The sequence below is a fragment of the Dermacentor andersoni genome, chromosome 7, assembly GCF_023375885.2.
Source record: "Dermacentor andersoni chromosome 7, qqDerAnde1_hic_scaffold, whole genome shotgun sequence".
Lineage (NCBI taxonomy): Eukaryota > Metazoa > Arthropoda > Arachnida > Ixodida > Ixodidae > Dermacentor > Dermacentor andersoni.
This window is the reverse complement of record NC_092820.1, coordinates 140836716-140863533: the sequence shown is the minus strand read 5'-3', so window position 1 is coordinate 140863533 and position 26818 is coordinate 140836716. Positions and strand designations below refer to the sequence as shown.

The following is a 26818-nucleotide window of genomic DNA, read 5'->3' as shown; positions in this document are numbered from 1 at the left end:
TTTTACTCTTCTGCCACAGAAGAGGCTCCAGTAGCTTCGAGCGACATTCTTTAACGCTAAGGTCACCGAAACCGTAACTATAACGCCGTGTGCTCTGTGCTCTGTTTGTTAGCACAATTTCTTCCTCACCCATTTAAACGTTGATTCACTAGTACATCGGGGCATATCTGCAAGGGAGTGAATAAACATACTTAGAAGGGTCTTTTGAAGGGAAACCTCGAGTGGCATCCAGGATTGCATAAAGTGACTCAATCACGTCGATTACAAGCCGGTTCGCAAGTCGTCTGTTTTGCGTGTTAGTGCTTAGCAGGAGCCAATCGCGCGTTCCCTGGTGACTTGCGCAAGGAAAACGTGATGATATTACCTGTGTCAGACTATCAAAGCTGCAGGGAGTTCTCTACACCCTTATCGCTTTAAGATTAGTTGGTGCATTTGATTATGGTCGTGCCGAGCAAAAGTGGTTCATGTGACGACACTTCTACATGAAGGATTTTGGCTTTCGTACACTGCCAGAATGAACGTCTGTTGCATCTGAGTTTCTGAGAATTTCTTGTGCTTCCCAACGTACTTCAGAACTTAATTACGGAAAAGAACGAAATGTACGAATCACGCCTTTGTATATTGTGCGGTTGGCAATGTGATTCCATTAGGCATTGTAATTCAACTTAATATTTCACTGTTCGAAGTTCCCCCTATGATGCAACATGGTCATACCGGCCATCGGCGCCCTGTATTTTAGGTGTGACACAAGTTGCCGATCACAAGCTATGCCGCATCCGTGCCATAGCGTGGCAGCGATGGCTGCCCGTCCAACGTCCATTCGGGCCACCCTCCCCGCCATGGATAACGAGCAATACGTATTGCTCTTCGGGAGCCGCTGCTTGCCCGCAGGAAGCTTTGCTTGCGGGGCTGTACGGCTCAGGTGATAGGCAGGGGGACATGCGAGATAAGATAAGCGCGACGGGTGTGGGTGGGAGAAGTGATGCGGAGGGAGGGGGAAGGGGGGGAGTACTAGGCTCCGTGCGGGCAAGAACCGAGATTGTCGCCATGGCCGACGTCGTCTCTGTGGCGGCGTCACTATCGGTTGCCCCCGGGAGATGTGCGCGCACAGTCGCGACCCCAGTGACCGTTCGGCGGTGCTCCGAAGCCGCTCGCTTGCCAACCCTGGGCCCCCGACGAACCGAGATAGTAACGCGTCTGGCCGCTTGTGCTGGAATCCGAGGCATCCCGCAACCCTGTCCTGGACTCTTCTGGAAAGGGCGGCGATGCTTCGCCGTCGTCGTCGGGGACACTCCGCAAGTGCTCTTCGTATCGTGGTCGTTTAACCGTTGGTCCTTGTTGAAGCGGAACTTCGAATTGAAACCCCGTGCCGCGTGTTTGAGAGTGGAACGTTCCGGAGCCCAACCCCGTGCCTTCAACACCGTGCAGCCGCTTTTCAGTTCCCAATCGACAGAACACATTCTTCACTCTACGTGGCCGTCAAGGATTATGCGCAACTTTTAAAGCTGAACAACGAGCTTAGCGTGACATACTCCTGCACTTCCAAGTCTAACATCAAAGTGTTTCTTTGTCTACGCTTGAAAAACTCCTTCAAGAACCCATGTGGAATATCAACCGCGTCTGGAGAAGTCTTATATAGGTACAACCCGTGAATATTCTTGGATCTTGAAGCCTCTACAGAAGCTGTAGTGACGAGCGAAGTTTGTGAGATTGTGCTGGCGTGCCCAATTTTGTCGCTCCGGGGTGCTTTTTCGTTCTGGTGCCTTGTCTGAATAGCGAAAGGAAGGTTGGCGCCCTTTTAATCCTGCATGTCATTAAGCCTGAACAAAGGTCCATCGCTGATATGCCAACTTAGATACGGCAGAGATATTTGAGTGGTCCAAGCGTGACAACAGTGTGCTGATAGCATCCCACGTGCCACGTCTCATGACGACTGTATAGCTAACCGATATACTATCAGTGATTGAATAAAAAGTATAGGCACTTGAGGGTGCTTTGAGAAAATTGTCGGCTTGTCGGCTTGTATCACACTGAATATTCCTACTACATATGTGGCGGGCCAATAGGTCAAAAGGTACCGCGTTATTTTGGCAGCCTATTCAGTTGGCACCTACGTTAAAGCAACGTTTCTGTGAGTGACGTCACATGTGCTGTGCTTGAATCATCCACTTTGCCAACGTGTGCACTCTGCGTGTTCATAAGGGAGCCACGGTGATTGAGCTCTCGGAACGGAGCGCGATCGCAGGAAGCTGCATTTCAGGACTTTTTGTGCCTCGGGTTGAAAAAAGAGTGGCAGTCGGGAAGCAAGACAAAACTTATAATCAAAAACATTCAACTGTGAGTTCAGAGCCTGCAGCACCATGTTCGTCACAGCCCACCAACTTTTACCACGTGTGTTCGTAGTGCCCCTGTAGGAGCACGTCAAAGTGTGGTGCATTTCAGACCGACCACTACTTCAGTTCCGTCAAGATTCACAACTTCTTGAGCATCTACTTATACTCACTGCGTGTGCTAAACTGAGAGCGACACCTTCTGTCAGTTTCATCAATCATCAAGTACAGCAACTTCGACAAAACATCAAGGACGACAACTTCTTCTGCATTGACTACACGCTGTTCCTCAACAGAAATGTAATTTCAAACTATCGGGAGCCATATAAAATGTGTATTTTGGAACCTTAACTTCGTGAGCATTTCAGGAAGTGTGCCTTCTACTTGCAATTGTAGGCTTGAAGAGTTCTTCTCACCAAGGTTACAAACAATCGACAGTCGCAGTGGGCCAGCGCATCAGCATACTGCCATAAGTATATAAAACTTCTCACCAGCAGCTGCAAAGAAGGATAAATATTGGACAAAGGCCACAAGCATTTAGGACATTTGCTGTATTGTGGTCCAAAGAACCAAAGACCGCAGGTCGTAAGAAATAATTTGAAAGTCCTGCAAAAGGCAGCAGCAGAAGCAGCCTTGATGGAACTAGGTCCCGTTTCGACGATGATGTACGGTGACCGCTGGTCTGACTGTACGTACATGCCCGACACCATGGGTCTGCAGCCGGGACCATGTGGCAGTGGCCAGGAGTCGCAGCTTCTGGAGGACACCCTTGATTATCGGTGAGTGCACTTGTTGAACTTAACATAGAGGCTAATTACTCAAACATTATAGAATCACGCTGTTATGGACACTTAGTTTTACGATTTGAGCGGTAAGAGCATTAAGACAGGGGAACAGACGGCATGAATGAACACTTCCGTATGCTAGCATTGCAGCATGGTATAACAAGCTTCCTCCAGTGGGAACCCTTGTTAAATGCTTCAGACCTGTACAAGTCATGAACGGTATTGTTGAAGTTGAACAAGGTGTACACATTCATGTGACGAAGAGCCGAATACGCCGTTAGGCATTTAATGAGTACGCTTCATTATCGGTCAGTGAGCTTTCCGAGCCTAGATGCTTAGTGAAGACTCAAGATGTGTAGACATGGGCGTTGTAAGTTACGAACAATGAAACGTGGTAGACGCTGAGACGGGGACACAAAAGACATGAGCATAAGCTCTGCCACGCTGGTATTCCAGCATGAGATAAGCCTAATGCTAAGTCGCAGCGTCATAGTAGACTTCTGCATGCAAGGCGGGTACGAGATATGTTACTGTAGGCAGTAGGTGATGTCTAAAATATGGTGACCATGACTAGTTTTTTGGCTTCAAACTTACATCCGGCGCGTATAACCTGCAAGATCATAGCCTTTGAGATTCGTGTCCGTTACTCAAATGAAGCCGTTGCTGGGACATGGACTTGGACGCCATCTATGCGCGTGCATATTGACTTGAAGCTCTAGTTCGGCGCCAACTTCCGATTTCCTTATTCAAATAGATGGGAAACATATAAGTACTCTCATGAGACAAAACAGTGAAACGACTTTAACGACATGTGTTGCGTTTGCAGATGAAGTGAAGGTCTAGCAAATATTGGGAAGCGAAATTTTGATTTAGGGCCACCGTACCTTTTTCAAAAAGAACTATAATCGATGTTTAAAAAAATTGAAGCATGAAGTTTACCAATTCGAAACTCTGCACTGAAAAGAGACATCGCAGTTATCTAAACTTCATCGCTTAGAACATTTGAAGCAGACGAACATTATATATGAATTTACAACTTTCGTGAAATTGTCACGTTGCTACTACTCATAAACCAATGACACATGCCAGTAGGGTACTAGTACTACAAGTGTGCCTGCTTTGAATGCCTTAAGGGGTTTAGTTCACACTATTCTGATATCTTAATTTATTGCTGCAATAACTTGTTGAAACCTTGGTATACTGTAGATTTTTTTCTTCCCTTTCGCAATATTCATCAATTTCTTTATAATAAGTTGGAACCCAAACAAATAGAACTGCTTGCAATTTTTATTTTCAATACGAAAAACCTAATTGAACTTTTTGGAGTGGACTTGTTGGAGTTGGACCCGGCATTGCGTGCAAGTTCACTAGTAACGAGACCTACTCGCCAACATCACCAAAATGCGCTAACCCCCTATTTTGCCCGAACCAACGTATTTAAGTACTCTTTCATTCCACGCACCATTAATGACTGGAATGGCTTGCGTTTTTGAAACTTGAATCACGATTGTTTCCTTTTTGTATCAGAATTGTTGTTGTATTGTAGCAGCATTTTGTTGTATTGACATTGTTTTACTTCTTGTGACCTAATATTGTATTATACACCTTGCATGGACTTCGTGTTCACAGTATGTATTAAATAAAACAAAAATAAATACCATGTAAGACACTTTCTCCATTGTCACGTATTTGAAAAAAAAGCACCTGACGTTGTTTTCTATTAATACAAATTGAAGGCATATATTCTGCATAATAGTTGAGAAGTGTTTGAACAACAGTACTCACCTACGGGGCAGAAACCTGGAGGCTTACGAAAAGGGCTCTACTTAAATTGAGGACGACGCAACGAGCTATGGAAAGAAGAATGATGGGTGTAATGTTAAGGGATAAGAAAAGAGCAGATTGGGTGAGGGAACAAACGCGAGTTAATGACATCTTAGTTGAAATCAAGAAAAAGAAATGGGGCAAGGGCAGGACATGTCATGAGGAGGGAATATAACCGATGGTCATTAAGGGTTACGGACTAGATTCCAAGGGAAGGAAAGCGTAGCAGGGGGCGGCAGAAAGTTAGGTGGGCGGATGAGATCAAGAAGTTGGCAGGGACGACATGGCCACAATTAGTACATGACCGGGGTTGTTGGAGAAGTATGGGAGAGGCCTTTGCCCTGCAGTGGGCGTAACCAGGCTGATTATGATGATAATGATGATGATGATGATGAACAGTGATGATGATTATGATTATGATGATGATGATGAATAACAGAAACTTATACCACAGCACATGGCGAAACCAGTAACTGTTTATCCGTAGTATGACTGCTGTGCGAAAGAAAGTTTACAAAATGGAAATAAGTTCTTCTTGTCATCAGCAGTTCAGTGCATGTGCAAATATTTCGCAAAAACGTGTGCAAGAGCTTAAAAAAAGACGTCGTATTAGTTGACTCACGGGATTTACATTGAGTGAATTGGCAGAAAGAATGAGAATTATTTCCTTACGTTTCTTAAGTCATTACGTTGATTTAGTTCTTAAGACAAAAGATTTGCTCCAAAGGAAAACCAGCCTCTTTGTTTGTTATGGGTCAATGGTACATTTGACTGCCAGACGTAGACTAAGAACTAAAGAACCTGCCAGCGACTTAAGGTAACATGCGTCTTCTTTTGGCATAAATGCACGCACCTGTGCACATATCATTTCTATTCTAACAATAGCCCAAAAACTGGTGGTGCCATTTCGCGAGGTTAGCTGTTCTCGGGGGGCCTGCTAGAAAGATCATTCATCACGGTTGTCTCCGAGGTCAAGCACAGGCAGCCGAAGGGACACCTTAAATTTCAGTGACGTAACAATTTACGTCACTTCATGCGCAAAATGGTTTACTGGAGGTTTGTTGCATAGATATAGCGAAAGCAACAACACGAAGCTTTGGTTTTCAACAAAATTGTGGCAGTAAAGTGGGGGTGACAAATTGCGTTTGCTACTTTTCTATATTTCTGCTACGACTTATGTTTAGGTAGGACATGCGAGGTTAAAATCAACATATAAATCATTATCAGATCACATAAGTCAACATCAGGGTGCGAACTTCTCCCAACCATCTCCAGTAGCCTCTGTCCTGCGTCAGCCAAAGTCATCCTAAACATTCAAATTTCCAGGTCTCATCGCCTCTGCGACGTTTAGCCTCCCTTGGCAGTGATTACGCAATCTCTGATAAAACAATGGCTGTCTGTTATAGGCGTTACATGACCTATCAAGATCCACTACTTCATTTTACTCCCAACCAAGGTATCAACTATCCACGTTTGCTTTCAAATTCTTGATGCTGTCTTCTATCAAGGTAACAACTCACGTATCACTCTTCGCGCGATCATCAAGTTACTTTCATGTTTCTTTCCTTCCACGATTCGGGCTTGCAAGTTAGCAAACGGTGATAAAATAGCACAAAACTGCTCCTCCCAACAACAGCGCAGAAAACACGCGAACTCATCCACTCAGTGTGGCGGACGACCCAGCCGCAAACGTTCGCAGCATGGCCATGGCTGATCCACGGTGGCGTCAAGCATTCTCACCTGTACAGCAACGACGATAATTCACAGTTGTTGCCTTCGAGCTCAAGCACTGGCAAGCGAAGAGGACGCCCTCCAATCACGCCCTTTTCTCAACGAGTAGTCTCAACAAGCCCGCTGATAAAGTACCGTGTTGACCAAATAAAAAGAAAGAACAGACGGGATATGGATAACGAAGATTCTTCGTTTTCGACCACAGTTCTTTTCTCTTTCGGGCCTTGCTCGTCAGGGAGGGGACTGCTGTGTCCCTCCTTCTCAGCCGTTGCTTGGCTGGGGCTTATATATATATTTGGCATCAGTTCCACGACGTATACGCACTTGTTTGCGATGGTGAAAACGTTTGTCTGTGCTAACTGTGAGTTTTGGCAGCGTGCCCTTCGTCCTGCATTACGAAACCAATTGGCAGTCAGGAGTCTTGTCCGCCGCGTTGGCTCGTTGGTGTGCCTCTGAGAACCAAGTGGAGGGTTAGAATCCTGGCTTGAGCGGCCAAATTATGATGGGAGAAGGATTGAAATGGCATTTCTGTACTTGCATGCAAGCCAAATCTTAAGAACATTTCGTAAGGTTTACGAATTTCAGCTTGTTCTACGACTTTTACCCATCTTACGACAAGTTCTGCAAAACTATGTTATGCTGCAAAAACAAAAACAAAAAAAAAAAAAACGCTTTGGTCATTGATCTCAGATTGTAGCTTTGCGGTTCGCTGAAGGGTGACTAGAAGGGTACTTGCTCAGGGCAAGTTTATTCGGGCAACTTTATTCACACAAGCAGGCGCAATTGGTAACAGCAAGGTTGCGGGAAAAGTCTGTGGAAACAAAAAAAAGAAGAAGAAAGAAATGCTGTATGCCATGTTGGTCTCTGCTGTAGTTTGCTGTTGCTTTCGTGCTGCGCCTAAATTCTAAACAAATTTCATAAAATTCGTAGGTAATCTCACAAAAGGTGTGTGCTCAAGGCGAAAAACAAAGCGTGCTACTTTTTCTCATTGTTGTGTGGGTTGGAATCTTAACAAATTTGAGAGCTCACAGGTTGGCATGTACATTCTGAGGTTTAGGTGCAGGTTGAAAAAAATTACCCCCGGTCAAAAGTATTCCGGAGCGCACAATTACGGTGTCTTTCAGGGAACTATACCTCGAAAAGAAAGAAATGTCATCCACCTGACAACAGCGTGAAGCTAAGCTACAGAGGAAAACTATAAAAAGAAACCCACAGTGAACCCATAAGTAAGATTCAGCCTTGCCGCTGACTTAGTGAAAGGAATGGAAACTTGGTTTCAGCGACTTGAGTTATGCGTGGCTTTCAACGACAACTTCCCGCACAAAATGGGGCATGCTGAATCATCCTCATTTGCATATGGTTAGCAAGGCTAGGTAATATGACATGCGCTTTTAACTGGTCTAGCTGCTAGACGCCCAACAAAGGCGAGAACTGTTCGTCAAGTTGAGACCGATAGGAAATCATGCACTCTTTTTATGGAGTACTTTCGGAGTATGCCCTTTTGCAGGCTTTGCAATGAGGGCATTATGTGCTACGGGGTATTTGCTTCGTGCAACCCAGCTTCGAAGCACTCCTTGTGTGCATACACTTCAACATTTATTTTTTCAGCCTCGAGCATAAGTGTTACATGGCGTCTTGAGTTATTGATTTAGTTTCTTTCATTATGCGTATTAGCATTTTTTTTTCTCAAGTAATAGGCTTTACTCCTTTTGACTTAGCCCATATATAAAGAGTGATACAACAAGAAATTTAGCTGGAGCAAGCATTTTGATAAGAATTCGCCCTTGTAAAAACATTGGCTGGTTTTGTAAATTGGTTTACACGGTTAAGCGTCGTTAAGGTTACACATCGGTCTAGTTGCAGAACGGTTGCCAATGATAGCTAAAAAAATTGTTTAAATGTGGTAGATACTTAAGATATGAGGGGGCATAGGGTGTATGTGGTTCACGCGAGACTGATATTATCGTTGATCTCTTGGAGATATGCTTGAGCGGCTACGGACTTGATTGGGCTAGTGGTTGGTGCGAGTAACGCGGCTCGCATCAAAAAAAATTCTGGTTTCAGAAGCTCTTGCGGTTCGTTGACCATGCGGGCCATTTGTTGAAGGACATTCACACACCTGTTAAATTAAGCAACACGCCCTGGCAAATATAGTGTCATGGTTGCTCTAATCTACATACACATGCATTATTGCAAAAAAAAAAAAGAGGCGAGAGAAGACGAAAATCTTGACAGAAACTTGACGTGCATGCCATTGAAGTCAGAAAAAAGAACACACACACAAAGAGACTAATGGACGCGGTCAGACCAAAACACTGCAGACTTGTGCGACCTTTCAGAATCACAGTTCGATTTTCAGCAGACTCATTCCTTTCGAGCAGTTGTATTAATTTAGAGTGATGCTTCTTGGGTGAGTTGCAACTGCATACCGTAGCGGTGTGTGCTTTTAAGACATGGACATAGTAAAGCTTACGTACAAACAAACAGGACATTCCTTTATTTGTGTGCCTTACTCTAGCTGTGCCTTTCTTAAATGTGCTCCACGCCACAGCATGTAATAATTCAAGCCGCGCAGTTTCAAACTCTGGCAGAATGTAGTCGTCTTCATCGTAAGCACCTATTTTACCTTTAAGGCAGAGCGCATCATTGAATAATTTACCTCCGAAGACTGGTATTAACCAGCATGCTTCGAACTTTTTTCACAATTCATGAGACGTGAGTCTCTGACCAACAATATGGCCCTAATTTAGCACTCCCAGGACACCGACATAACATACGTACAGCCTTTGTATAGCGCTTTCGGGCGCTGAATTGAGCAATTTGTTGAAAAGGGTGCAGTTAACCCCCACACTTACAATTTTTCGCGCACATCAGCCATAAAATGCCCAGCTTTTCCGCTAAATGTTACGATGGGCACCGTAGGCCGGCAAACGTTGTACGCTGTTCGTACAACACGCGTATATAGCTTGATGGCGCTGGCATAAACAATTAACTTCGAGGCCTGCGTTATCCAAGGCACTTAGAAGTTTACCTACTCAAGAGCTATAACGTGGCCCCAATTCCCAGGCCAGTTAAATTTGGTGCTCGATTTGGCTGTCCTCAGAAACTGGGAAGCAATGCGCATGGCTTCTGTAAGATGATTTATAGCACAGGTATGAGTAATTTACTGCAAAGGCTTTGTTTAACTCACTCACTCGAAACTTTGCCGTCCGCGTTACTCGTAACGTTCCCCCAGATTCTCCCAAATATAAACTAGGCGCCGCTGTAGGTACACTGACGACACCGCAAAAACCTTTCACGCACCTCGTATAACGCCTCGAAGTACCGTGCAATAAATTTTGAGCAATTACTTACAAAGCCCCTAATTAACCCGCAAACATTAAACGTTGATTGCACATCCCCTTTAACACACCCTATATTGATTCCAAATGTCAGCTCAGTGCACCATTTCTTCCAGGGCATTGGGAGAAGTTATAACGCCCCCCCCCCCCCCCTCCACCTCTAGAACGTTCGTACTAGTGATTTTCTGCGAATTCTGTAATTATCCTACAAAATTTAACGTTTGATCGTACACAACTCATAGCATGCCCTATATTCCCATGTCACTGCAATCTTCGAGCCAGGCTGAGTTCTCCAAGGAAACCGCAGAAACAGCGCTCTTACGACAAATACAAATGAGGAGCAGGTGATAATTTCCTAATCATTTGCAAGAACCGTAATTATCCCACACCATTCAAATTTTTGATGCGCATCAGCCATAACATGCCCTGCTATTCTATCTAAACGACTGCATAATACCGTTGCCACATATGGTTATGCCAGAGCACCAGGGAACATTGAAGGCTTTGAATACAACGCTTCTGTAAACAGGCCGAAAGCAAGCTTTCTTTCTTTTTTGGCAATCTCAGTAAGCTCCCAGTTGACGCACAAAATTCAATCTTTGCCCGTACACGAAACGTAACGTGGGCCAACCTTGTCCAAATTAATTCTCGGTGCATCATGTGCTCTCCTCTAAACACACGCTACGAGCGCTTCTATTTGTCGCATTACCGCTTTCGCTGTGGAAAGGACAGAGACAGAGTGTTTAAGCTTTCTGTTCGTAATTGCCCTTGTATTGGGCCAACCACTTTCGCTGATCATAATTCTAGTTAATGTGATTTACAGGTTCCAGTTCTCAAAAAATGCTGTAGTGTGTACGAACTATAGCAGGCGAGATAAGCTCCCCACTTCGGGCGTGGCTGCCGTCGTCCGTGTGTGTGTTCATTTGAAGTTTACGACCGTCAAACTGATTAGGGGCGCACTCAGCAGCAAACTAAAGCGACTAGCTCGTCTTGCACCACTATCTCGTGATAAAGGCTTCTCGAACGATAAAGTCGCCTTACCAACTGCACCCTCAAACACCTCCTTTAACTTGCTACCGAACAACGCCGTGTCGTGACCCCTTTTCCCGTTATTATCCTAGAAAGAATACTTTGCTGCGAGACAGTGGTGTTGGTTGAGGAATGCAGCGTTACCTTACGTTATAGGGGCAGTCCAGAAAAAAAAAGAAAAGAAACGTCTTCGTTCACTTCAGTATGGCTTGTAGTGGCCTCCGAAATATGCGCACAGACGCCGCCACTCTCGAAGTCTGCGTGGTGCGCGAATCCCTGCACCACGAAAACAGCTCACAAACATAATCGCTTTTCAAGCCGTTTCTTATTACGGACTCGCATTTACGAACTTTTTAAATACACAGTTACACACAGTTAGATGGCGAAGCAGCGACTCCATGTGCGTGAACAGAGTAAACGTCTCCTGTAGGTTTGATGTTGTAAAAACTGCTTCTCTTCGCTTGAACACAGAGATGAAGCTGGAATATCGCGTTGTGGGTTTACGTGGTGACAGGCGCATTCTGAATTTTCAAGTATTCTCGCCGTATTCTAAACGAACTCCATATTTGTCTTCGTCTTCCTTGACGACGCAACGACCTCGACAAAATTAAGGCAGGTTTCCTCATGAGCTTGCTGTAAGAATATGTTCAAACCACCTGCATAAAGTTCGGAGTACAATTTGAATTGAATTCGGGGATTTCACGTGCCAAAACCATGATTTGATTGTGAGGCACGCCGTAGCAGGAAACTCCGAATTAATTTTGACCACCAAAGGATCTGTAAGTGCCGTCACGGTGAAATTGAGGACGACGAAGAGTTAGCTTAGACATGTGAGAGCGAAGTTGCACTAACTTGGCGGTGCTGTAGGCCCATCCTGTTCGTCTGTGCGTCTTCGATTTTGCGCGTTAGGCATTACTTAGCATGCATATTAGCGATCGTACTAACGAGAGACTAAGCGGGAAAGTTCAGCTACCGCAGGTAGCTTAATTTAGTTGGGGGGGGGGCTCTTTCTGAAAAGTGTACACCATAACCAGATGCAGCTTTAGAATGCATTAATGTATACCGCACACTACCGGCAGAAAGACAGCGCCCCACGCGGCAGTTCGGCTCACTACGCATCGTAGAATCGGCAAGAAGGGAGAACATAACGCGTGCCGGATGAGTGGATGGGATGGAAACGCCTTTCGTTTTCATTGCTTTTCTTTTATTGGCTGCCGCGAGCCGAACGGCCAATAGAAAACGACGAATGTGACGTCACGACGCCATGACATCTTTTTGCGCCAAAAATGTCGAGGCAGAACAAGGTGCGCCCTCTCGCGGCGTTGCTCGTCGGACGAGAGAGCTCGAGAACGTCGCGCTGTCACATGACCATTGCGCCACGTTGGAGCCCGCTAATGTGGTGTCCGTCAAATGTGAAACGCCTCAAGAATTTTTTTTATGTGTGCATTCGTCTCGTGCTTGTCTCTCTCTCTCTCTCTCTCGTGTGTATGGACGCATGCCAGTCCGTGATGAACACAACTTTAAGGGTGCCTGCAGCCGCTTCTCCTCGTAGGGAACGTCATTTATGTCGTCTGGAAACAACTGCAATTTTCCTTCGATGCTACATTATACTTCACGAACGGACTACATTTAGACGAGTTTTACGGCCACGGCAACTGATTACGGAGGCGTTTCACAACATGCGAGTAGCATCCACGTCGATCGCGCTTGATCCCGAATATGCACACGCACACCCGGGCCAAGCCTTTGTTCCCTTCCCTGCGGCCTAACGCGCCGCTAAAGACTTGCAAGCCCCGATTTGTTCCTCGGGACAAACAACGAACGCTTGGCTGCCTCCCTTCCAACTCTCGCTCAAAAACCTCGGCCACCTTCTTTCCTCTAACCAGGGTTTGCCGACCTGGCGCGAATACAATGGAAGAAAAGCCTCTCGCTTATCGGCGCTCCGGGCTGTCTCCATTCTTTCGTCTCTTCTATTTTTTTGTACTGTTTTTACACATTCGTTCGCTTCTGCCGTTACTGGTAGCGCGCGAGCTTGCAAGGCGGCCTCGCCATCTTGGTTATTTTTCTTTCGTTTTTGTTTCCTTCTGGTTTTTATCTTCCGGCGCGTTCCTGTTGACGAAATCGCTTCGAGCACGCGCCGAGCATGTGGGGACACTGTCAAAACGCGCCTGACGCCTGTCCTGCGATTCCACAAGGCTTTTCGGTGTTCAGCTTCAGTTCGTAGTTCATTAAAAATGCATAGTCGGTTGTTAGTGACACACGGGCGCGGATCCCTAAGTCAAACGACTGCAGCGGGACCCCCAGTTAACAAGAAGATTAATAGTCATCCTGTAACATCGTTGCGAAAACGCAGAACAAATCGGGGTACGTATTCCGCGACGATCACTTCGCCAATACTATGGCCTTTGCGTGACGTAGTGATCAGCCAGCCAATCAATTCATCAGATTTTGCTCAGCCAGTGGTCGTCGCAGAATAAGTCCCCAGATGCACTTGAAAAGTCCCTATTCCCATGTACAACCTGATGCGCCGCACGGAAATGTCCGACTGCATTCGGGAACGTATGTTTCGCAGTCGTCCCCAATGTTTTACGTAGCTATCCTTCTCTGCGCAGAAAACTTAGACCCTTGCCGTACTTCAGTAAACAAGTATTTGCTCTTAAATCTCTACGGGATTTTCTCCTGCACAGTGAGTAAGTGGATCATTGCGTGAAACAAACGATCACAAAATAAGAAATAATAATATTTTTTTAATGCGGCCATGGGTGGAACACACTGGTTCCGCACCTTTTGTGTTCATGCGTTTCGTCCAAGGAACTACTTATGCTCCTGCACCATCTACGTCAGCAACATGTGCGTCATGGACAATGGACTAATCAGTTATTTGTGAACTGAAGAGTTTTCCTTTTTTTTATGCACGCTCCCATCACTTCTTCCTGGATGTGTTGTTCTTTTGGATTTACAACTTTTTTTTTCTTTTTCTTTACCGAATATGCGCTTCCTTGGATACCGTTATCTTATATCGTTACCTCCTTTCACTTCGTTGCTGTTGACTTCTATTGCCTACGTATTTAGAAATACACGTCACTCTCAGTGGCAAAACTTGCCACATCTCGTAGCTGATACAGAATAAGAGCGTTTCAGTAATTGGACAAATCGGGGAAATTTGCACTTGGAACTCATTCTGCATTCGAATGAGCCTTCACCCGAACAAAACGTTGATGGTACCATAAACTATCGCATCCTGTACAAAGCTCCCAATTTCTATTTCATGTTATTTTTTTTTTTTTTTTTTGAGTTGTCAGATAATCCTCTCGTAATTCTTCAGCGTGCCGAAGTTTTAGGCGTTCCAATATTCATTGGTCTTGTGCGACCGAAAGCAGTGTTTCAGTCGTGTCTTCAGGCAAGTTGCTTACCTTTTCTTACCTTAATTTCACCTCGAGACACATTCTTGTTGCATTAAAAAAATGGAAAGGAATCAGCATTAGCATTAGCTCTTCCGGCTTTTATACGAATGATCTGATCGCGTGTTTGCGCACACACACACACAATAAGAGAAATAAGTTTTTCGCAACCTTTCTTTGTCTAGGTCCCAATAACGTCAGAAACAGCTCTCCATAGCTGTCATAACAGTTATTATACGTCCCGGTGTTCCTACTGGGACCGGAGAAGGTGCGTTCGCTGGTGTTAGGCTGCTGAGCACGAGGTCGCGAGATCGAATCCCGGCCACGGCGGCCGTATTTCGATGGGGGCGAAATGCGAAAACACCCGTGTACTTAGATTTAGGTGCACGTTAAAGAACCCCAGGTGGTCGAAATTTCCGGAGTCCTCCACTACGGCGTGCCTCATTATCAGAAAGTGGTTTTGGCACATAAAACCCCATAATTAAATTAATTAAGGTGAGTTCGGTCGTATGTTGTTGAGAAATGAACAGTAGCCCAGTTTTACTCTCCCCAACACGCTAAACTTCAATCCTTTGCGCATGCTTCGGCGCATAACACGACTGTACTGCAAGAAACCTGTCTTCAAAAAAAATAAGAAAACGTTTACGCAACACATATTAAACCTTCAATTGCCCCCCGTGCACTCCTAAACGCATGCCTCGACTTGAAGCGAAGTCAATTAGGCGTGCATTGTCGACGGAAAAATGGCTTGGCTTTCACTCACACTTCGGTTTGCTGCCCAGCGCTTAAGGGCGCTTACGATTTGTGAGTGCTACATCATGTTTTTTTTTTTTTTTTTGCGCTGGAGTTGGGGCACCTTGCAGGAGATTTAGGGCCATGCCTGTACATTCGAAAAGACTGGTTGGAATTCGGGAGTCTCCCTGACAAATCTGGAAAGTTGCAGGTGGGAAAGGTGTCAGTGTGGTGTTGCGAACGCCCGACAGTAGCGCAGAAGGTACTGGCAGCCACGAGCTCTGAGCCTCACATTTGAATCGCTGATGACTGTGCATTACGCAGCAGCGAAATGTTGAGAAATGTGCAACAATTAAGAGGTGCCAACACACACAAACAAAATAATTCTTTCGATGAGGAAAAAGACGCATGCCGAGGGCTTCCTATTTCACATCACATCTGCCTGCCACAAGATACCGGCCGATATCCGTAATGATAGCGATGTACTTATGTAGTTGGCACTTCAGTCGGGAAGATAGCGATTCCTTTTGTAGATAAGTATAATTCAAAAGCGTGCTTTAGGTAGTATTGAAAAAAATATCTTAGAAGATAGTCACCCTGTCGGTCTCTATATCGTCAAACACTATCTTACCCGGTGTTCTCGGTGCTTGTACACATAATGAATGCAATACATTATACAGAAACACTATACAACACGTATTCTTTGCTTTACAATTCCCTTGATAAACACATGTGTACAATTTTATCTCCTGCAGTTTATATTTGCGCAAGTGTTTTTAAATCTTCTTTCTTTAAATCGTTGCCTCTACTTTTTCGTCCTGGATAATTATGAAATAGCGCATTGGATAACCCGCCACAGCTACGTGTATGTGTCTGCCACCTCATTCGCGTTATATTTTCTGTTCACAATGTAATGAAGCACGGCGACCATGTCAGTACCTCACTACCTCCTTTGGTCTCATGTGTATAAAAAAAGAATAGATGTGTTTAGGCGTGCTGCAATCTTTGCTACTAAATGAAAAAAAAAAGAAACGCTTCTGGAAGTTCCTGTCAGGAAACTTTCGTTGAGTCTACGTAGTCCAGCTATACTCTATTAGAACCTGTTGTACTGAGCTTCGGCCAGCCACGGGCACGTTTTCCAAGCCACCTCTGCGAAACAACAATGTTACCATGTTAATAATTTTGCATAAATCCTTATACTCGCTCTATATGCTGTATCTCCATTGGTGTCTCTTTCATTAAAAATTAAAAACAAATTCTTAAAGCAGGGATGTAGCATACTTAAGTTTCGATATTCGGGAGATCTCCTCTTTCATACTTTCTCTTTGCTTTTCTATAGTTTTTATTTCTTTTGCAAGGCTGATTACCCTATTCGGTATTCGTTTATTTGACTTACCCTCGGTTTCGGTTGTATTTTCGACACTGTGTTTTTTTATCTACCGCACAATTTTTGCCCTACCATGAGTGCCGGTTCGTGTCATTTTCCGACGAAATCGTAATCATTAGGATCATCATCCCCAGAAAGGGGTAATTGTGCTATGGCCTCGGCCGCAGAAAAAGTGCCGGCCTTCAAGGAATGTCAACGAAATCCTGAGAGATAGAAACAAAAAAAAAATTTCCCTTACGAGAGGGGGTTCCCACGTTACTCGGGTAATGGAGCAATTTAACGAAGCGAAGGCGGCAATGTCTCATTAGACCAGGGAGGGCAAATCAATGTAGCCGCGCGCAGGTCCCGAATCCCCGAGCCACCAGGAGGAAAGCGCTGTCCCTCCTCATTTTCCCTCATCCCCTTTTCCCTGTCCAGCGCTCGCGCGCTCCGCTCGTCCTTGGAAACCGACCCCCGCTTCCCTATCCACCCCCCCAGGTGGTTCTCCCTAATTGTCCCTACAATTGATGCGCTCTGAGCGTAGATTGAGCGTGCGTCATCAGGCGCTGCCACACGCTGGAGACCTCAGCGCGTCCGTTTCCGGATGTCGGAAGGTTGTGCAACGTAGGCCGCCTACTGGAGTGGCAGTGTCAGGACTCCGTCGAGGGTTGTCAGTACGTGAGAACCTCGTGTATCAACCTGAAGCAGGCAAAATAGGCTTGTGGTCCACACGGCCAGCAAGAGGGTGGCATACATGCCGGCGTCTCAAGCTCATTTACTTTCTGCGTGATTACGAGGGTAATGCCTGTTTTGGCCGCTCAGAAACGAGATTCATTTTGCATGTAATACCGCGAACGTAAGCTCGTGTAATGTGGGGCCCGTTATAGAAGGCACATTTTTGTTCTTTGTTCAGTTTACTGTAATAGTAAACTTTGCCAAAATGCGAGGGGCATCCTCGGCCACTGCGGCAGGAACTACTGCATCCCACGGTACGCTGTGGCGGTCCGGGTGGTGGTGCTCGCGCCCGAAGCACCCGAAGCGTCCAGATAGCCAGAATATAGTCTCGCCGGAAGAGGTATAGTAACCTGGGATGATAAGCTCGGATGTAACCTTGGAAGTGGTCTTAAAGGCCGAAGCTGAGTGCAGGAAACATGATCTCTACACTGGCGCCCAACCTATAGACAGAAATCCACGACCTCGAGATTAACGGACCCGCCCTCTAGCGAGCAGACATTGAACTACCTTGTTTCTGGTGCAAATACTCTAAGGGTTACACAATTCAGTCCAGACATACTTGACAAATGTTCCACGGCAGTTTGGGCAACAGCGGTAGGCGCGCGCCATTTCATGTAAGAAAGAAACTGAGAATATTTATAGAACTTGCTTTTGCCACATTACCGTGGTGCTTCATTTCATTACTATTATTACTACTAAGTTGTATTGGCTATTGGTATATTTACCAAGTCTTACTCGCCACGATGCATCCCTGTGCCTTCACTCCCTTTGTGCAGGGTCGCAGGCTTAGAGCTCCGCAGCTCAGGACAGCTTCTCAGCCTTTCCTGTAATCAAAATCTCTCTCTCCTTGTTTTTTTTTTTTTTATCACAAGCTAGTTTACTAGTCGCTATAGGCAACAGGTGCTGCCGGAAAGTTCATGAAGCAATTACGACTGTGAAGCTCGACCCCGTTTTTTCGAAGTTTCGAAGCCCTTACTGCGAATGCGGTTTAAGGCACTTCCTGACCCTGCCGGCCGCATAGCGCACCAAGCGAGGCCCGCCAGGGCCGCTTATAATAGTCGTACCACCGTTGACCTCCGACCAGGGACGACCGAGTGGGAACCCGGCGGCGAGCGCAACGATATCATCCGGGCGGGTCTCGAGAAGGGTCAGACAGGACACGTTGGCCACACTGTGACCTCGCCTGTTTTGTTTGTTTCTTTCTTTTTGCACGGCGCTCAGAGTTTACACTGTGCATTGTGCGAGCTGTTTACACGCTCGCGCGAGCATGCGTCGATAGCGACACGGCGGTGGCGAACGCTGCTATTCGCGTATCACGTGGACAGCGCCAGCCTCACCCTTTGGGAGGAGCACGCCGATGCACGTGCGAGCCGGTAAACTTGGCACTTGCCTCTTTTTCTTTTCTTCTTTCTGTTGCCGTGACCAACAGTTACGAGTGAGAAAACAGGCCGGGATTGTTGTTGGTTTGTTCGCTCTTTCGTTGTCATTTAGTTCAGGCAGGGCTGTCAACAACAACAAAAAAAAAAAAGATTTTAACGAAGTAATAACGACAGGGAAACTTCGTGCGACACCGCGTCATCGACGACGACGATGACCATCGCGACGACGGCACAATGGCGATGACGACACCCAGTGAGCGACGAGTGCAAAGGCAATGCGGCTGGCACGAAAATTACGACACGACGTCGACAATGTGACAAAGATAATGATGCGCAACGCGATGATGATCGCATGACGATTGCACGACGATGACGAGACGATGACAACGACGACTGCGAAACACGATTACGACGGCACGACCACAGCACAGGACGATTACGCGGCGATAGCGACGAGAACATGGAGACGACGACTGCGAGATGAAGACGTTTCGTTGACTAACATCTGAGCCCGCTGTCACGTAGTGATTCGCAAGATGACGTTGGAGCATTTAGAGTTACAGAGAAGTCGGGCTCTTGTAACTGCTTTCTGCTCCATTCGAGTTTAGGCTATAAAAAATTCCCTGCAGTCTGCGGACTATCTTAACCGCATCGGAAACACTTGCTAGCGGCGGCAGGAGAGAATGCGAACAGAAATGTACAATCACGAACCCCACCAAGAATGTGGGAATTGCTTTAGTAGATTTCACCGCAGTCGCCACCCTTGGCATGAGCAACAGGAGTAGCTGAAATATAGGTCCACGGTAGGGCGAAGGTCGCTCGAGACCTCCAATCTTGTGTCATGTGAACTATATAGTTCACATGCACAAATAGAGTTTATATGGCGCATCCCGTTACACTTTGCTACCAAGTTACACTTGTTGTCACATGCATTGCTACAAATCATTAACCGACAATTTCTCAGGATTCGCCCACGATTCCAAATAATCATTGTCAATATTCTCGGCAACTTGAAAGACAGAGAACACATTTACTGAAAGCAAGACCCAAGTCTTGTTCCATAGAAAAACGCAATGCCTCGTCATGTTATGGTGCCTCCATGTGGTTTTTACATGTGCTCGAAATAGCCTGATCAATGTGACAGAACAATTACGATTTCATAAATGAAGCTGAAAAAAAAGGAATGGAAAAAGAAAGTAACTGGCTTTCACACATAATTTTTTGTAGCACGCATAAAAAGAAGTAGAACGCTACACATACGTGCTTCCTAGTGCTGTAAGTAGCTTATCTGCTGCCTCCGCCGACTTCGCTTCCTGTCTTTCTGCACAGAATGATATGAATTATATGTGTGCATAGATACGTCCATTGATCGCACGCACGAACGTACAAACGAACGCACAAAAACGAACACATTTGCCTACTATCCCAGATTTCGTGTCTTTTGGTGCTCTCGGAAAGAAGAATGAGGGCTGTATTGGACTGTATGCTCATCAACAATATTGCCAGTGAGCATACCCGGATCCTGGGTAGTAAAAAATTAAATGACGACATAGACGCTCTACATGTAATGTCAGATCATAAAAATCTTTACCTCACATAAATTTCGTAAGAGAAGTATGCGCTTATTAAATGCTTTCTTTGATCTTCCTAGATTTGTTATATTTCGGTTGCCCCATTCTCGGACCACTGCTTATGTGTCCATTTTTTGGCAAATCTCCCACAATGGCTATGTACTACTGTAACACCAACGATATAGAAGCCTTAACTGTATTTAGATATCCGTCGTACTTCTATGTGCCTGCACTCATCACCATCTGCAATTATAATGGTGGACCATGCCAAATGTAACGCATGCGGCATGAAAAAAAACGTAGAAAGCACGTGACTGCGGGACTGCGCGTATACGAAGCTCACAGTCTTCGCACAGCCTTATGGCAATTAGACTACAGGTCTTTAACAGGAGAGAGGAGCCAAGGAGCGCCTCACACGTAGGCGTACCACAAAGTCACAAAAGGGCGGCTGCGTGTCTTTCCTCTTTTGGCTGTAGCGACCTATGCGTACAGAGCGGTAGACTCTTCACTACGTGCTTGTGCGTGCATGCTGCATGGAATCCCCTTCTTCTTCTCCTATTTCAGTTCCCGTCCCCTTTTCCCCAGTGCGGAGCAGTTGACCAGGCGGCTCACTCCTGCTTAACCTCCCGCCTGTCTTATCCGACCTCTCTCACCCAATCTCATCTTTCCTCTCGACAAGTGGCAGGCATTGTCTTGGCGTCAGGCATCGTCTTAAGGCTCAGTGTTTGCTGCCGCGCCGGATTTTGGTGCCATCTAGCATGCATTTGGCAAATTACAGCTGTTGCCTCCGGTATACTGACGCCCATACCCGTGTCTCTGCCTTTCTTGTTTCTTGTTTTTCGTGTGATTAGACACATGACGAGCATGCGGCTTCATACAAGACGACCGATGGAAGTGTACTTTTTCCTATGAGAAGTAAAATCTTGCATAACTACAGATGTAGGGGGGAGGCGGCACGTACGACAGACAAGCGCCTTTCAAAAAAGATGACGCATACCGGAATTCTTCCTTGCTATAATAAGCAAAAATTCTGCGCATTTACACGTCTCGGAGGCAGATATGACAGCGGCTTCACACAAGTGCTTCACCAACCAGTACAAGCGCTAACTAGACGTTGCTAGTAAACATTATGCGGGAATGGGGAGAAAGAGCGGCGTTGTCCCGACACGTTTCGGCGACAACGTTCGCTCACGTGGTCAGACACAACAAGACGACGCCCTCCGCTCCCGGAATTGCCTGGCTGTTCACATACCTCCTCGTTTGCCCGTTCAAGAAGTCGTGCGGTCCAGTGCAATCTGATGAATGCGTATATAGGTTGAGGGAAGAGATTCGCCGTCACCGGAAGCTACGGGGATGGAGGTGCGCGACGGAGGACAACGATTAAGCCCCAGAACACCGGTCCTGCGGGAGAGCCCGTGCTCCCCGCTCTCCCTACACTCCCACTAAAATTTCGGCCGAGATCAGACAGGATCATCGGGACTCATTTCGGAATCGGGCTTCCGGTTCCTGCCCGGCAAAGCCGGAGCTGGACGATCCGAAACGTTCGGGGTTCGGATATGGGAAGGACCCGGTGTAGCAGTTTGATTCCGCGTAATTAGGGAAAAGCAACGTAGTATATTTCCTCTTTGCGGAGGTTGTAGGAACGGTGGGAAGTTGGCGGGAGGGGCAAGAAGGGGTGAGCATGCGAGTTGAAGGGGGAGAGGAAGGAGAAGGTTGGGGCGCGGCGTGGATGAACGGTAGCCGCGTTAAGACCAGGAAAATTTAATGAAGCCTTCTCTTTTCTTGTGGTTCTCGCTACCGATTTAGGGTCGTTTTGACGCTTCATAAATGCGCGTCTCGTCGTTCCAGTGCCTCGCGAATCCGGTGGTCCCTTAATTTGACTCCGTTGCCGAGGGAAAAGCTCGTTTGCGGGCCCATGAAACGGGGGAGGGTGGCGGGCGGGACCGGAAGTTTGGGGCCGTGGTTAACCATCCTGCCAAAGCGGGCAGTTGCGAAGTTGCACGGTGGGGATCTGTGACCCTCCGAATCGACGTTCAGGCGACGTGTCTCTTCGTACAGCTTGAACGGATAGCGGTTGCAGCAAGGTTAGACAGTACATAGTATCGCCCGAAATCAGTTCACGCGGCTAAAGTACTCTTTCAAAGCAGTGTCCACTCATTAGGCTGGAAAATGTAGATTATTTCTGGTGAACATAGGCGGTAAATTTGCAGTTCTCAGATAAAGGTATAAGTAGACACTGATGTAATTATCTTTACTGCACAGAGTTCAGAATGACAAATATCCTTACGCTGGACAAAACGCTTCTTTCTGCAGCTTGTAAACCAGAAGAACTTATCATGAAAACTTCATGCTTCTAAATTTAAGTAGTGTGAATATTAGTGGTTTCATTCTATTTTCTCCTGCATTGACAATTATGGAACAGAAAGACTTACGGAACTTGCTGCATTGAACCTTTTGTACTTTAAGGATGCGATGACATTCTTCTTCACTTAAAACTGATGAGCTGTAGACCCCATCTCTAAGGTTCTTGGCAGCACTGGAGAAGCTGAAGGACTCCTTAGCCAACAGGAAGTCCGAATGCCCTTCGAAATGCGTTCATGCATCCGCGCCGCCTCGTCTGCTGACCGCTCCGTAATTCGCGGTAGATGACGTGCATGCGTAATTGTCCTAACATGTCACGTATCGCTGTAACGTAACGCGTAGCAAGCAGCATAACGAAGTATCATTACCAGTATTACGTGTCAGTAGCACTAAGTGAAGCAGTGTAACGAAGCAATAAGTAAATAACACTGACCATAAAACTACATGCCCAGGTGAATGCACAGTAAATACACAGCCCGCTAAGAAAAAATTATAAATAATCAACGAAAAACTGTGAACATGAAGTATACAGGTGTATACACGCAGTAAAGCAAAATGATAAGTTCCAGGCAACTGCTAAAAAAAAAAGTTTATTAATCTTCTGCTTATATTCGTCGCAACATCGACATTTTTGTTCAGCATGACATCGGCGATGTCATGCTGAAAATTCAGTAGACAACCGCGCCACGTCTCCCCGTCGGCAAGCACTTGAAACTGTTTCTCGGCGGTGATTTCAATGGCTTAGGTTTCTCTTCTTTCTTTTTTTTTCTCGCGTGGATTCACACGAGACCGAACCCTGTTTCCGAGAAGCAACGTGGACTCCCAGTTGCAGTGCGCTGCCTGGGATCGCCGTACTCGAGATTAGATTCGAGACGAAGTGCACATAGGTGTGCGTGTGTCTGTCCTCTGCGCACAGCCAGAAGAAAGGCTCACGGAAGAAGTAGCAAGAAGCAGCGGCGATAAGATTGCGGAGGCGGTCGCGCGCACATACGCGCACTGCGGACGGGACCGACCGAACGGAGGCGAAATACGTTGCGGTGCGGTGCGCGTATCGGCAGTGGACGTCTGAAAATCGAAGCCTCGAGGCCGCGCACTTCCCGCAGTGCAAGAACGCGAGTGGCGCTGAAACGAGGCGCAGGTTAGCTTTTTCTTTTTTTTCCGAGGTCAGCGATACCGCACGTAGTGCTGACGGTGTATGCAAAGTATGCGAAAAAAAGACATACAAACTCACGTTTGCTGTGAGCTGCTGCACGTTTCATCGCTCGTTTGATTATATAGACTAAGTGCTAAAAGATGTTGACGGGGGTATGGAAAGACCTTTTTGACCAGTGACAAGCGTAGGTTTGCTGTGAACTACTGCAACATTCATTCATTCATTCATTCATTCATTCATTCATTCATTCATTCATTCATTCAAATATTTCACTGACTGACTGACCATTTACACACAGGATGAATTACATTAAATGGATTGCACACCATTTACACACACGCAGGCGAGAACTTGGGAGAGAGAGAAACGAAGATGGAAAGGTGGGGTCACTCTTGCTAGGGTCGTTCGAGTCCCAGTGCTATTGTAGGCCACATTTGCAGAAGGCGAAAGAGAAAGAACTCTCGACACGTTGACTGCAGGACCGATCACCCAGCAGGTGCCACTAGGGGGGGGGGGGGGGGGGGGGGGGCGAGTGCCACCTGACATCATGAAAGAAACGGGCGCTACAAGCCCGTCATCTCAATCAATCAATCAATCAATCAATCAATCAATCAATCAATCAATCAATCAATCAATCAATCAATCAATCAATCAATATTCGACTGAGTGACGGCTTTTAAGGTACCCCAGCAACAGAGTGCCTTTGAAGCAGGCCGTTAGTGGACGGCTCCGGATATGTCTTGAGCCTCCCCCCCCTGTGGTTCTGCGAAGCACACCCGAAGCGTTGCACGCGAACATTTTCGCATTCCGGCCACATTAAAACGAGGCTGCCGCAGAAGATCGGAACCGAACCTTCAACTCTGTACTCAAAAGAAGAACGCCATTGCGACTGAGCCACCACGGAGTGGTTGACTACATGCTTGAAGCTCAAAATAATTATGTCTGTGATAGGTAAGATGAAAATCTGAGCACACGGGTTGCTCTTTCTGAGATGGCTAATCAGAAGAGAATTATTATTATTTCGTTTGTAAACGTGCACAAATATTGACAGAGATGAAAAGAAGGAAGGGGCAAGACTGTAAACTGACACCGGAAGGGGCACAACCGCAGCCTGTTTCTTCAGCAAGGAGGGGGCAAAAACATTGCGATGAAAGACGGGAAGAGAGGAACGAAAGTGGAAAAAAAAAGAACGCGATCGTAAATAAGGAAAACACATTGAATGTAATATCATGGAAAAGAATAACGATTACCGAGAAATAATGACCGCAGGTAGCACTAGTGAATAAGAAAAGCTGCCCTAAGAAATGAAGATAAAGAGAGAAAACCAAGCACAACCGCCAAAAGCCACGTTTCTCGGGAAACTGTGAGCCCGTACACACTCCGCATCCTGCTCAGATGCAGCTCTCGCGCAGCTACATATTCTGGCCCCACTAACCCTCTGCCCCACGCACACTCTCATCCGTACTCGGCCAACATCGTTGTGCCGTCGTCGCCACAGCCGTCGTCTTTGCCGTGTGCTTGTTTGTCTTTGTGCGTGCGGGGGGGGGGAGAATGTGAGAGAGGGAGAGGGAGAGTTGTGTGCCCTTCCTTTTGTTGCCAATTCTGCGCAGTGCGTCTGAAGCCACGGGTCGCCTCACTCAACCGGAGTGAAGGGAACCAGAATGAGGGCTCCTTTACTGCCCGTCTTTGAAAGCTTCAAGGGAAGAAGGAGGAGCAGAAAGGGAAGAAAAGGGAGGGAGCTCATCTACTGTAAGCACCGCCTAGCTACTCTGTGCTAGGAAAAGGAGGTTAAGGTAGCGAAAGGGACGGAGGGGAGAGAAGAACTAAAACAAAAGAGGCAGAAGATAAAGTACGCACTCAAACGCAAAGCACTGCGCTATGTCCCTTCGCTTGCAAGAACTCGACGCCAGCTGGTCGAGTCACAAGTCGATCTGACCCAGATCGACCCGACATTGTTGACACGCATCTCGCCAAGCAGGTTGGACGATTCAACTCACTCATTGCTTACGAGTTGGCCAAACTCACTTCGACACTCGCTAGAACCGACCCGCGGTAGCATCGACGTGAATCCGGTGGCCGAATTTCGAGCCGAGAAGCAGACTCGACCCTATTTTATAAAGCTTCATGTATAAACGTAGCTCTATAGTTGGTCACGCAGTCCGCTGGTTCCCAAGTAGCGGAGCGATCTTTTAAATCCTTATATGCTGAAGAATGAGTACCGTGCAGTGGTAGAACCTTCCTCTTCCAGGCTTATCTGGAACACGCCGTAGGCTTCTCATTACTACTCCCGACACAAGCCCTATATGTGGCCTTCGCCATACTGCACGCAGTTATTGAGGCGGAGTAGTGCAGACGCTTTCGCCACTTCGGGCTTCCAGTGATCCTCCTTTCACGCCACGCTAGAGCCTCATCACGGCTTCGCTATAGCTCGACGGACAGCGCACTACGCGGACAACACAGAGCAGCGAGAGAGGCTACAGTAAAGCGTGATTAGTCCCGACGTAAGAGCCCGTGGGTCCTCGAACCGACGTTATTCTTCGTTAATGCGAGGCCACACGAGAAGAGTTTATGAGGCCCTCCAGATTCGCGTCACGTGGTGCCTCGGCTGTAGCGTCTGTTCTCCGAGCTGAAGTCTCGTACAAGAGAGAGAGAGAAGAACTTTGCTTGGGCTCCCAGCGTGGAACGTGCGTCGGTTGAGTGTGGTGCTCGTGTGCGTTTGGGCGTTCGCGCACATCATTCGTTTGTGTTTGCTTACTCGGCGAAGAACACGCTAAGGCAACTGCAGTTCCGCGAGAAGTGTTGTTTACCGCGGGGCACGTTTCTCGCGTCGAGGGGCTTGGTCAAGATGGTGGATATTCTTTACCTTATATACTCTGTGCGAGAAGGGCGCGTGCAACTCCTTGCGCGTTGTGCCTGCTGCTTCAGCTGCGTTCTCTCGGCACGCCGCAGGGTTTTTATTTTGTGATCATTTGCCGTGTGTGTGTCTGTGTTTTCGCGTGTGTGTGCGTGTGTGTGCGAGAGAGAGAGAGAGAGAGAGAGCTGTGTGCACTTCGTTTTGTTGCCTTTTCTGTCAGTAACGA

General features: G+C 46.7%; 1 protein-coding gene across 1 annotated transcript in view; it reads left to right on the top strand.

Moving 5' to 3' along the window:
• Nucleotides 1-1054: 1054 nt before the first annotated feature.
• Nucleotides 1055-26818, top strand: part of LOC126533729 (uncharacterized) — an 82408-nt gene continuing 56644 nt past the window's right edge. Inside the window, exon 1 of the mRNA XM_050180919.3 lies at nt 1055-3109. Within this exon, the coding sequence (XP_050036876.1) occupies nt 2967-3109 (143 nt within the window). The 5' untranslated portion in view covers nt 1055-2966. The remainder of the gene's footprint in view (nt 3110-26818) is intronic.